The following is a 13,834-nucleotide window of genomic DNA, read 5'->3' on the forward strand; positions in this document are numbered from 1 at the left end:
CGAATAATGAAAAAAATATCCATATAATCAGGTCACGTAAAATGTAATTCTAGGTAACTCCATTTTAAAGCATTAATTGGTAACTTAAATTAAATAACAAGTAACTTGTTATTAGATGTTAAATTGCTTGTTAGCAACATCAATCCTTTCTTACATGCTAATCTTGATAATATCATTAACCGTAAGAAATATCTTTATACCATCAGTGTTGTTTAACTACTTACAATATCTTAGCTTCCTTATTGTCAAATTATTACTCTCTTAGGTCCAAAATAAGTGATTTTTTTGATTGTTTTCACGCACATTAAGAAATTCACTTTTTAATATTAGTTAGCAATGAAATTGACCTTATTAACCTTTACTATCTCTTCACATAAACACTCCTAACACATACTCCAACATTAATTACTCCAAGGGTAATGTAGAAAAAAAATAATTAATTCATTTTTGAAATCTGGAAAAATCACTTATTTTGGACCACAAAAAAAAACACTTATTTTGGACCGGAGGGAGTAATTACTTCGTATACTTATCGTAGAAATTTATCAATAATTATTTTATAAATAATTTAATTGTATATTCGCACGTGTGATGTACATTGTAAGAATATACATGATGATAAAGTATGAGAAATAGGATTTAAGTTAATAATTAGTGCAAAATGTAGACATTGAAAATGAAGGACAAAATTCCAATTAGTCATTTACCAATAACAAAAATGAAGAAGAAAAGTTAGGCGCATCATTCCCCAATAATGAAACCATCAACAGGTAAATTTACCCTCAATGTTATCGAAATGTATTTAACCTATGTTAGTACTTAGGAATCCAACTTTATCTCCATCCCCAACCCACTACATTAACCCCCCAAAAAAGAGTGTATTAATTTGTTTTTACTACTATTCACTTTTCGGTAAGAAAATCTTAGGTAAATTTTCTATGTGGAAATTGAAATGTATATAATTGGAGGAAACCTCCCTTTTGGCTCTTTATAAAAGGTACATTTACTTTATTTTATGTTTCTTTCTCATTGACTAGTTTTCTTCTTCTTCTGGAAATCTCTGAACTTTCAGTCCAAACTCCGGCGAACTTTCAGTCAAGCTCTGCCGCGTAAAGTGGTGGTGATCGCCGCCGGGAACACTTCGCTCGTCTTCAATACATCGGTAAGATAAATTATCTTTTCTAAACTTTTTCCTCAATTTTTTTTTAATATTTTTTTTCCTGCCCTATCATTGTTGGATTATATGCTTCTGTCTCTGTGGGCCCAAATGGGGAGGACCTCTTTGTCTTCTTTGTTGCTTTTTTCTATTCACTTATTACTCCATTATTATTATTTTTTGTTTTTCCTTTTTTTGCATAGAGCTTTTGAAAAGATTGTGTTTCTATTTGTAGCTCCTATTTATTTGTGTCGAGCTTTTTGAGGGAGAGGAGGAGAGGTGAGTTTTAAGTTCTATGACTCACTTATAAGGTAATATAATGTTATCTAGTAAGTATTGATGAGTAGCTATTAACTAATAATAAATGGTAAGTAATATAAAAACCAAATTAAATTGTACTATGATGCAAAAATTCTTTGTATAGTAAAAAAATAGAAAATATATAAGTTGCTTCCTATGCTGTGAGTTTCCTGCTCAATCTTTACGGGCGTTGTTTTTACTCGTTGTATTTGTCCAAATTGAATTTATTTCCTCCTTCCTAGGCCCTCTATCAGAATGCATGTTGTGTGTGGCATACACTCAGTCTTGATGATGCCACATAATAAATTTTATTTTTAAATATTTATTAGTCTAATAATATAATTAATCAAGATAAATATTTTACCTAATATACCCAACTACTTACCATAACCCGTTTATTCCATTTCATTTAATTTTACTCCACCATAAAATTTTTCCAAAGAAATCCAAAATAATATTCCCCGAAATAGCATTGCTGAGGGCATCTCCAACCTTTACCCCATTTTTGATCCCCAAAATGGAGATCCCCATTTTGGGGACAACTTACTCCAACCATTTCCCCATTTTTTTCCCCAAACCTTTTTATATTCTTCTAATTCTTCTATATTATATTATTATCTTTCATTTCAATTTCATTTTTTAATTTCCATTAAACAAATTCCATCTTTTATTTTTATTAATTTGTAATTTCCATAATTAAAACAATTCCATAAAATTTTAAATAATATAATTTGTAAGCAATTATTATAGATTAACTAATAATTCAAATAAAAGTGAAATCATTGCGATACAAGATTAATTAAATACATATTACATAACGATAAAATTCATTCGAAATACTAGATAAATATTCAACTTCAACCTCTAGTATTCTCCCATAAATGATCTATTAATGCATTACGAAGTGCAAAATGAGCATCTTTGTCCTTAATTCTTCTATGTCGAAATAAAAATTCTTGAAATCGTTGATTTTTATCTACTGCCATTTCTACATAAAAATAATAAATGCACGAAAATTAATTTATCAAAATTATACACCAAAGTTAAGATATAATATTAATAAAATAAAGACATTACATAGGCATAACTAGGTATATATCAAGAGATAAATTAAAAGATTAAATAATAAAATAATAATAAAAAAGTGTTGAATAGTAATGGGGGAGATGAATAGTGTACCCCATATTTGAGGTAACACTATTCATCCCCATTTTGGGGACAAAAATGGGGGAGGGTTGGAGCTAAATTCCCCCAAATATTTCCCCAATTATGGGGGATGAGGGCAAGGTTGGAGATTGCCTGAGCGCTTGAATACCAGCAACTCAAAGAATCCACATACTCTTTTGTTCTTGTTGAATTATTTCATCTGCAATTTTATGTGGGTCTCGTCAATTAATAATCTAAAAAAATATTTTTTTGGGTTAATAAGATAAAGAAATATTACTCCAGCAAAATTAGAGAACGAAGAGCAATCTTGGTTGTGAGGTGCAATCTTGACGTGAATGATGATAGTGTGTGGGGTAAAACTTGTGATTTTAAAAAGATGAATTGAAAAAAATGAGGTGATATTAGACTCCCAAGTTTTATTCTTTAATTTTCCATCTCAAAAGAAAATTTTATTTTGTTTATCCATAAGTAAATAGGGTACTGTGTTTGTTCATAATTGAGTACTTGTTGTTCCCTTCTGGCAACTCAACGTAAGTAGATGGGCAAAAATGAAGGAAAGATAGCTGAAGAAGAAAAGAAGAAAGAGGAAGAGAAGAAAAAAAGATAAAAGCATAAGAAAAGAAAAAAAGTTAGTACTAATTTCATTTAATACAACTAATTAATGTAATTAGTATGACTTCCAATGAAAACAAGACATATGTAGTATTTAATCACTTTTTGACCATTTTTCTATTGTCACGTGCCTTTTGTAGTGTGAAAATAATTCCTCTGACATGTCATTTATTAAGGAGAAAATAAATTTAGTTTGAACAAGTACAACGAGAAAAAATGACATCCATAAAAATCGAGCGAAAAACTCACTTTTCGAAACAATTGCAGGGAGCAACTTATAGTGACTTAAAACTCTAATCTAATTACATGTAATGGCTAACTGGTACATTTCAGAATATGATAGATTGATAGCCCCACTATATATGTAATTAGAGCTCTGTGCATTGATATTTTCAAGGATTAATTATGCAATGTTAGAAGCATTTTTTTAATCTAAGTAAATTCAGCACGAAATGCCCGATTTTTTTTTTTTTATCACTTTAGGCGATGAAGTTGTGATTTTTTTTCTTTTTTCTTTTTGCTATAGATATCTGAAAGTGATACTAGAGAGTAGTTTGGTAGGGAAACAAGTTATACGACGAAATTATAACGCGGGAATTAAATAATAACGAGATTATTTCGTGATTATATGTTTATTGGAATATGTTTTGGTTCATCAGACTAAAAATGGGATATACATGGTATAATAGTGTTTGGTGTATACTAAATAAGTAGGGATTAACTTTTATTTTCAGTTTTAACTTTGGATTGGTTAATAGACTTTGGGAGAAGAGCCTTGGAGAAGGGCATCTTTGTCATTTTAGAATTTATCATGAGATTAATTAATTTCGTGATTATTATTCCACCCTCGATGTGGAATAGAATAATACTCAAGTATGAGATTGATTAATTCAGAAATTGCTAATTTCGAATTCAAAAAATTCAATCAAACGCGGAATAAATCCCGCATCCAATCCCAAAATTATTATTTCTTATCCTACGTACAAAACGACCCCAATAGACTAAGTGCCTACTATAGTTTTTATACATGTGATACTTTTTCTTCTTTTATATGTTTTCGGTTTATATGTGACATTCACTTATATTGAGATTTCCGTAGGACCAATAAGTTTTAAAAGAAAGAAGATGAAGAAAGACAAAACTTTTTATTAAAAAGTAAATTCCATTTGTGTGCATATTATTTTTATAAATCGAAAAAGACTAAACAAATTACTTAAACTTTTTCATAAGCTAGATTATGTAAGAAATTTCATTTTCTTGAGCGGCACTTCCATTTGTGTGCATATCTTTATACATGCAGACAACTTAGTATGGACAAATAATACATAAATATATATCCTATTAAAATGTAGGCAATGCGTGCATCTTTATATGTGTTTGCATGTACTTGACAATTTTGTTATCTTATCTTAATACTATCTTAATTTTCATTGCGGAATACATCTTAAATTTCAATTCGAAGAAGTTAATACTTCATTGATTCTTCAAAATCTAATTTATATGTTTGTAATTGTTGTTTTCTAACATTTACTTAAGTGGATATGTTTGTAATAAGTGTCAATTAGCTACTCGGCACCTTGCACGAGGACTCATACAGTCAGTTATTTCCTATATTAGTTGCTCTCTCGTGCTTTGCACAGGTACACAACTTAAGGGTCGTAGGCATGTGAGATAAAAGATAATAATTTCGGTAGCAAGATTATTTTATCTCATGTTTGATTGAATTTTTGAATTCGGAAATTAATTAATTTCACAATTGGATATTAATTCTATTCCATATTGAGGGTGGAATAATACTCTCGGAATTAATTAATCCGAATAAACTAAAACAACAAAGATGCCCTTCTCCAAAGCTCTTTTCTCAAAGTCTTTTAAACAATTCAAGGTTAAAATTAAAAATAAAAGTTTATCCCAACTTATCTTGTATATACCAAACACATGTTTATAATATATCTCGTATATCCATTTTTAATCAAATAAATCAAATATCTTTTAATAAAAATATATTCATTAAATAATTCTATTAATATCTAATTTCCATATTATAATCCCATTGCGATCATGTGATTACTTGTTCCCTTGCCAAATGACCCCTCAAAGTATATACAGACACATACATATATGTCCTATTAAGATGCACAAATATGTATTTGAGTAATAAAAAGTTGTGCGTTCTTATCTTTAGCATCATAAGTTAATTCAAAATGAAGAGCTAATACTCGGATTTATTTTCAAAATCTAGCTTACTACAGTCTGTGAATTTTTATTTGACTTTTGGTTCGATGGATATATTTGTAAGTATCACCTAGCTACTTGCACGTGCCATGCACGAGATCTTATTAATTTATTTTTTTGGTACTTATGTGAGTTTATTTATGTAGACGATGTGGAGACTAAAATTTTGTACTATTTGTTCGAGTAATTTGCTCATTCTCATCTTTAGTCATAAACTCAAAATTGAAGAACTAATGCTTCATAGATTTTTCAAAATCTGATTTAACTTTAATTAAGTGGATACATTGGTCTCCCTTCAGTCCACTTTAATTGGTTTATTGGTCTTTTATTTTTTGTGATCCTTAATATTTGATTTTTTTAGATATCAAAAAAGAAAAAATTCTTTTTTTCAAAGTTGCTCTTGGAGTACAGAATCTTTGAGTATTTGTTATATTTTCAATAAACAATCTAAAGAGATAGTAAAGATTAATATGGTCAATTTTATTGTTAATTAATGTAAAAACTAGATTTCTTAATATGTGTGAAAACACAAAAAAAAATCAATTAAAGTGGACCGAAGACGATAATTAAATATCAACTAGCTCCTCGCCTGTGACTTTCTTGAGATCTTATACAATGTGCTGTAATTGAAGGGTCGTTTAGTTACCTACATAATGATACTAATCTCGATAGAAATTTAGGAATTATATTTATTTTATATTTGATTGAGTATTAGTAAGTATTGAGATAATTTTATACCAAAAATCTTGATATTAGCTGTCCATATTGGATGTGAATTATAATCTTACGATTATAATATTTCAAACTAAATAACCCTGTTGTTATAAGTTAAATTATATATATTCCATTCTCCTTAGACAATTGACGTCATTATAGCAAATTAATATTTATTTGCACATGTAAAAGAACGAAAAATGAATAAAACAAAAGCTTCGATGGTGGGTGGGTGGGTGGGTTAGATATTCTTTTTTGCAGCTAAAGATAGATGAGATATGTCACAAAATACCCAAAAGATTTACTATCCACTTTGTTTTTTTTTTTTTTTTTTGGGTTGGGGTGGGGGTGGGGGTTAGATATTCTTTTTTGAGGCTAGAAAGATTTACTCTCTTCTAAAGCTAAAGAGAGTAAAAATAGCACGATTTAGATTAGTCATTCAAAAATAGTCAGCGTTTACAAAGTCTTTGAAAAATGGTGATTATTTTGATGCAACACAGAAAGTTCTAGCATAATATACTGGAGAATGGTGCATCTGTGTATGAACTTCCAGTAAATTATGCCGGAACTCTAACACGCAAAAAGTCCAGCATAATATACAGGAGATTGGAGCATCTGTGTATGAACTTCCAGCATATTATGCTGGACCGGTATAATATACTGGAGTTCCAGTATATTATACTGGAGTATTTTTCGGATTTTGAACAATGTTTTTGTTTAAATTTATCTTTACATGAAAAATGATTAAATTTGATTGATTTTGAAATTGTGACTATTTTGGAATGACAACTTGTAAATTTTGTTATTTTTGAATTTCTCCCAAAAAGAGCTGAAGTTGTTCCATTTTGTTTTTATGTAGACAGATTTTCTACCATAGTCTTTGTACACGTGACGCAATTTGCTTATCGTTAAGTTTTTTTTTTTTTTACTTTAAATGTAACACTCTGACTAGGATCAGATTTACATAAGGGAGCTAAAAAGGCTTTAAAAGAAAAGAGCAATCATTTCATTGGAAGAAAAAAAAATCATTTACAATGTAAAGGGAAGTTGACGTCCCTTAAAACTCATTTAATTGAAAAGAAATTCCCAAATCAAACAAAAAAAATTAGTAGTAGTAATTTTCTTTCATATCATTAATTCTTTTTTCTAATCTCTATTATTTGGTGATATTATGGTTTGAATCTGTATGAACTTTTTTTCTTTTCTTTTAAAAACTCCTTTCGATTCAATATATGTAGAGTTGTTCAATTTCAAGAGTTAAACGACTTATTCTTTAATCATAAATTTTTTGTATGTCTTTTTAAATATTTGGAATTAGTACTATTTATGGAGTTTTTAAATATTTAAATTTTATTTCAAAAGATTAAAAATTTGAATCTCAAACAGCAAAAAAATATTAATAGGGAGTACTTTTATTCGATGTTTTTTTTACTTTCCCTAGGTAAAAAATAAGCACAAACCTTTGGGTTTTGAAACAGATGGTCTATAACCTACAAAAAATGATTAAGCTACTCTACTCTGTAACCTACCAAAAGTTTCATTAGACTTTATTACCGGTTGGGGGTGGGGGTGGGGGGTGGTTATTTTGTAGTGTGTTAATAAATTCACCCCATAATTATCAACTTTTTACAGCTGTAAAAAACAATAATTATAGGAGTAATGAACGAAGGAACCAAAACATTCCTTAAAAGCCCGTTTCAGTATATATATCTCTCTCTGCTTTTTATACCTTTCCCTCTCTTTTCTGACTCTGTTTCTCTTCCTTTACAAAACCAAAAAAAACACCACCCACCTCCCTCTCTATCTCCGCCTGTCTCACGCAGGTTTCTTCCCGAAAAAGTCTCTTTTCTGTTCTCTTTCACTATCTCTTATTCTATGTTAGTGTATACTTTCAAAATCTATTTTATTGTATTGGTCCCTGGAGTTTTACTCTTTTTCAAGAACTCAAAAAAGCTCTTGGTTCTTGATTTCTTTGTTATACAAAAGTTCTCTCTTTATCCAGGTGAGTGTCTCTATGTAGTTTGTAAAATCTCCAAGTCTGTCTTTAATATACACTACTGTATGCATGTGACTGTTCTTTGATGGGGTTTTAGCTGGGTTTTAGTTTTTTTAGTTTAAGTTATAACTTGTCATATTGTGTAAAAGATTAGGTAAACTGATGGTGAATATAACTTAAAGGAGTAGGTTTTTGTATTTGTTCTAGTGTATTAGTGCTTGTGCATTTTGATCAAGAATATTGTATGTTTTGATGTTAGTATTTTAATATTTATGATGTTCATTGGTTTTGGTTCAGGTGTAGTATTTCTAGAAGATGGATTCAGGGGCAGCCTCTTTTCCAAGGAGGAGGACTAGACAACAATGGGATAGATATTTCGTCGAGGTAATTGAGAAGAAGAAGAGGTTGAGTCAAAGTGGTAATCCTCCTCAGTCTTCTAGTAATTGTTCTGTGAATATTGGAGATGATGTTGTAGCTTCTGGTGATATAAGGGAATCATCTAGTGCAACAGGAAAACTGTCTAAAGAAAACACAACTTGTGGAGTTGACAACAGAAAAATTGGAAAATGGTTAGAAGATGAAAGTATGGTAAGAAGTTTGGACAAAGGTAAAAAAAAGATGGACAATGGGAATAGAATGCTCAGTCCAGGAACTTGTGAGTCCATGACGAAACGGACTTTCGTCCAGGAAATATCTGATGATGATGATGATGATGATGATGATGATGATGATGATGATGAAGAGGAAGAGGAGGAGGAGGAGGAGGAGGAGGAGGACAGTGATCCTGACGTTGTTGTCACTGGGGAGTCTGCTGCGGTGTCTGCTTTAAATAGTGGATCAGGTTCAGGATCTTGGTCCAATTGTGTTGGGTTAAGGAGTCCTATTGTCACTACAGCAGATGAGGTTGTTTCATCTACCTCAAGTATGTGTAGGACACGGGGCCCTAGTGAGTTGCATAAATCAGAGGAGCCAACTGATTTTGAGGAATCAGAGGACGATTGTGTAAAATCACAAGAATCTAGTGATGATACAACAGAATCTTCTGAGTCAGAGTCTGAAGCTTCTAGCGATGAGGATAATGATGACCCCGAAGATAAGGATTATCGGGTGAATGAGCCATCAAGTTCTAGCGAATCAGACCACGACGATGATGGTGTGAGTTGTCATATAGAGCTTCAAGACAATGAAGAAGGAAAAGGATCTGATATAAGAATTGGTTTGGATGATGACGATGATGGAAGAAAGGAAACAGAAGATGATGATCCTGTAGAGCAACAAGAAAATGGAGAAGGAAAAGGGGAGTCAAATGAGGGGCTACTACCTGACCTTGTTTTTGATGGTGAAAAGCACAGAGGCCGAGCATATCTTCTTCGGCCACGCTCACTTTCTAAGTCAAAAAAGAGGAAGTTAAACCATGGAAATTGTAGTAGCCCCATTCTTCTCAGTGATGATGAGGAGTCTGAATCCCCATTTGAAGAGGGCACAGAGGCTTATGACTCAACGCGAGATGCTGCTCAAAAGGACAAAGTTGATAACTTGGTGAAAAAGGTTGCTGAAAAGGAAAAGGAAAAGGCTGATGAATCTGTGAAAAATGCTGCTCAAAAGGACAGAAAGACTCGGAAGAAGTGTATTCTTAAGGATCTCGACTTTGTGAAGTTTGTTGTTGATTCTATAATAAATGTTGATGATCATGATAAACTTACTTCTCCTGTAGAGAAGGAACAGTTTCCTGTCAAAGAAACACTTCCGTTGATCTTCCGGTTTGAAGACGAGGACCCTCTCCCCCCGGAGAAAGAAGAATGGGAAAAAGAAATTGAGAATTTATTTGCTGAAATGGACATGGGTATCTTAGAATCATGTATTGGCTTCACAAATCCATCTCTGGTGGGCTACTCTCTCATTCTGATTCAATTATGTTTTGACAAACTGATAGGCAGCAATACTCTATGCCTTATTGTTTTGAACTTCATTGAGTGTGTCAAAATTCTAAATCCTTATTTCTCGTTTTTCATTTGTTCATATCTTAAAGTTAACAGCTTCTAACACTATGTAAAATCTCTTTTTTGCTGATGCAGGTTGAGAAAGTTAGCGGCTGTCAGATGGGGAACCACCATCTTATTTTAGATGAACAAATTGGACTCATCTGTAAAGTTTGTTCACATGTGCATCTGGAGAGCAAGTACATCTACCCTGCTTTTGTAAGTATATGAGTTTGTCTGTCATGCGCTTATCCTTTTCAACTAGAAGCACCATTTACAAGATGCGTTGTTATCATGTAGCTGGATCTACATTGCAACCTTGACAGATTTGTAATAAGTTCTGGACTGTGGATTTTTTTTCCAAATATAGTTTGCTGCCGCTTACTGTTTTCTCTTTCAATTACAAATCGACTTGCTAAATATTTAGAGTATTAAATGGAACTAATTCAGTCTATTAGCTTGTGAGGTTTTGCTTAGTCCGTAGAACTATATTTATACTTGATAGCCTTGTTTACATATTCTTTTGCCATCCTTATATTTGATTTTATACACTGTGCTCTCCTATATGTATTTTCACTCTTTAATGTTTGTCTTGAACTTCTGTCATTTGCAGGCTGAGAGAAACCGGGGGAGGCATGAAAGAAAGTATTTCGGAGAGTCGTCACCGTTCTTGGATGTTGACGGGTTTAGATTTGATGATCCTTCTGCAGTCCATGATTCTGCTATTTATGTGGAAGGAACTGTGTGGGATTTAGTTCCTCTGCATGCCAAAGCAACAATGTATCCTCATCAACGTGAAGGATTTGAGTTCATGTGGAAAACTATCGCTGGAGATATATACCTTGAGAAGCTGAGCGAGCCTTTATCTGCTAGTAGGGGAGGATGCATAATCTCACATCCACCTGGAACCGGAAAAACCCGTCTGACCATAGTATTTCTTCAGGCATTTCTGAAGCATTTTCCAAAGTGTCGGCCTGTAATCATAGCTCCGCCCAAGTTGCTGTCTAACTGGGAAGCCGAGTTCCAGAAATGGGAGGCGGACATTCCCTTCCACAACTTGAACAACAATGATTTCTCGTGCCAAGAAGATGAAGTCACGGTTGGTCTCTACCACTGTTTATCCCATGCCGGAAGAAAAAACAAACACCATATACGTATGGTGAAGCTGAAATCCTGGGCTAAAAGTAAGAGTATATTGGGGATCAGCTATGACTTGTTCGAGAAGCTCACCGGAGAAAATGGAGATGGTTATGCCAAAGAGATTAGAGAAATACTTCTAACATTACCTGGCCTTGTGGTCCTTGAAGAAGGGCATACTCCTCGGAATGAGCAAAGCCTTTTGTATAAAGCTATGACTAAGGTTGAAACGCAGAGGCGTATACTTTTGTCTGGAACTGTCTTCCAGAATAACTTTAAAGAGTTGTACAACACCCTCCGCGTAGTTAGTCCAAAGTTTGCTGCAGAATCTGAGCAGAAATGGGCTTCTCTTAGCAATTCTATTGACACAAATGCCCGAGCATTGGAAGAGCTTAGGGATATGATTGCACCACTAATCCATATATGTAGTGAAAATGTAAAGATGAAAAGCCTTCCGGGTATAAGGGACACACTGGTATACTTGAAGCCCACAGATTTGCAGAAGAAGTTGCTCAATATGATTCCAGAGTATCCAGGCTCATTTGACTTTCGAAATATGGTGTCTCTGATCTCTGTTCATCCTTCATTAGTGGCAAATAAGAAGGTGTTCTCTGACTTAGAAAGTCAGCTAAATGAAAGAGAATGTCGGTTGGATCCAAATACTGGAGTAAAAACAAAATTTGTCGTTGAACTAATCCGACTCTGTGATGGCATGAGAGAGAGGGTTATAGTATTCAGCCAGTTACTTGATCCTCTAAGACTGATCAAGGAGCAACTCAATTCTCTCTTTCACTGGACTTTAGGCCGAGAGATTCTATATATGGATGGGGAACTTGATGTAAAGCAGCGCCAGAAATCAATAAGTTCTCTTAATGATCCTAAGAGTGATGCGAAAGTGCTGCTCGCATCAATAACGGCCTGTTCGGAAGGAATAAATCTTATAGGAGCCTCAAGAGTAGTTTTGCTTGATGTTCACTGGAATCCCTCGGTAGAACAGCAAGCCGTCAGTCGAGCCTACAGGAACGGTCAGACTAAATTTGTGCATGTTTACTGTCCAGTGGCATCGAAATGGGAGGTTAACAAGATTGAACAGCAGACGAGGAAAAAATATCATTCTGGTGTACTTTTGTCTAGGAATGAAGCGAATACTTGCAAAACAAATCCTTCTTGTTCTGTGCTTGAGGACAACATACTAGAATCCATGGTTCAGCATGAGAGTCTCCGTCATATTTTTGAAGAGCTACCTCATGAACCCCGTGCCTATGGCTTTAATTCTTTTAACCAACCTCCAAAAGTGAGCATTTAGGTCAGTTTGGGAATTTCAGGAAGCTTCTCCTGCACAATGAAGGTATGCTTTCTTCTCGTTTGCTGGTAACTGAAGCAATCAAACTTGTTTTGTCTATTTCGTCAACTACCTGTTTCTGAAAAAATGGCTAAAATCCTTTATCTCTTTCTTGTTATTCACCTTGTCAGATTGCTTGGAGTGTTTTTGCGTATGTGAAGGACACCTTTTTGTAGGACATACAGCTGAGCGTCGAGGAATTTTGAAGCCACCCTTCTCTGTTGTATTATATGACAGGTACACTAGCATACCATTGATAAGCTTTTCCCTGAAAATGCTAAGTGGTGTATTCACAAGAACTGCTGTAATTAATTCCTCGTCACTAATACTGATCAATCATGCCAGAACATGGAAGAAGTCATTAGTAGTTACTAATTAGTGCCTTTATCGACTACTACTATTATCTGGAGAGAGAACTCTTAACCAAGCTATTACGTACTATAGTTTCATTCGATACTACATTGTATTTTAGGTGTTTATACTGAATGTAAACATTAGGAATGGTGTTCTTTTAGACATGAGAGATTTTGGTTTCGAACATTTATACGGTTTGCAAGTGTGAAGAGGAGCCTTGGCGTAACTGGTAAAGTTTATAGGTTCAAGTCGTGGAAATAACCTCTTATGGAAATGTAGGGTAAGGCTGTGGTCCAACCCTTTCCTGGACCCCGCGCATAGTAGGAGCTTAGTGCAGCGGACTGCCTTTTTTATACGATTTGCTAGTGCAAAAGGGTAGATTATGTTTTCTTATTCCTTTCCTTCTGGTTTCAGGCATTTTGATGCAGTTTTGTGGGTTTGAAAAGAAAAAGAAAGCAAGAATGTGCAGATTCACACCTTGTTAATGAAGAAATGTTGATTCTCAAGTGGCAGATACAAGTTTTGATGTTCTTGTAACTGTAGAAAACACTGTTTTGCCAGTCAAATTATTTGTTTCAGAGCTGTGAAACACCTCTTGCTTCTTTTTATCTACTGTTAGCCTTGTATATGGGAAGCATATGCTTTAACATAATTGTATTTGGCTCAAGCCTTTTGGTAAATTGTATATAATATTATTCAAGTTGTAGATGGCAAACTGCCTTCATGCCTATTTGTATCCACTTTTCATTATATGTACATTAAAATTTCAAGATTTATTTTCAAAATAATTAAGTGAATATTTTATTTGGCTGTGATCATAATGACTTAACATTTAACTTACA

At 33.3% G+C, this 13,834-nt stretch overlaps 1 protein-coding gene across 4 annotated transcripts; it reads left to right on the forward strand.

The window, feature by feature from the left end:
- Window positions 1-697: 697 nt before the first annotated feature.
- Window positions 698-13,707, forward strand: LOC104234735 (SNF2 domain-containing protein CLASSY 4). Of its 4 annotated transcripts, none has more exons than XM_009788353.2 (7): window positions 698-770; window positions 1,073-1,162; window positions 8,478-10,064; window positions 10,256-10,378; window positions 10,773-12,644; window positions 12,770-12,875; window positions 13,407-13,707. In XM_009788353.2, exons 3-5 carry the CDS (start codon window positions 8,496-8,498, stop codon window positions 12,600-12,602), a joined length of 3,522 nt encoding a protein of 1,173 aa, XP_009786655.1. In that variant the 5' UTR covers window positions 698-770; window positions 1,073-1,162; window positions 8,478-8,495; the 3' UTR covers window positions 12,603-12,644; window positions 12,770-12,875; window positions 13,407-13,707. The 4 variants fall into 4 exon arrangements, with proteins under 4 accessions (XP_009786655.1, XP_009786654.1, XP_009786653.1 ...); XM_009788352.2 differs by lacking the exon at window positions 698-770 and adding an exon at window positions 848-927; XM_009788351.2 differs by lacking the exon at window positions 698-770 and having other exon boundaries at window positions 994-1,162.
- The last annotated feature ends 127 nt before the right edge of the window (window positions 13,708-13,834 follow it).

The sequence above is a fragment of the Nicotiana sylvestris genome, chromosome 8 (assembly GCF_000393655.2).
Source record: "Nicotiana sylvestris chromosome 8, ASM39365v2, whole genome shotgun sequence".
Lineage (NCBI taxonomy): Eukaryota > Viridiplantae > Streptophyta > Magnoliopsida > Solanales > Solanaceae > Nicotiana > Nicotiana sylvestris.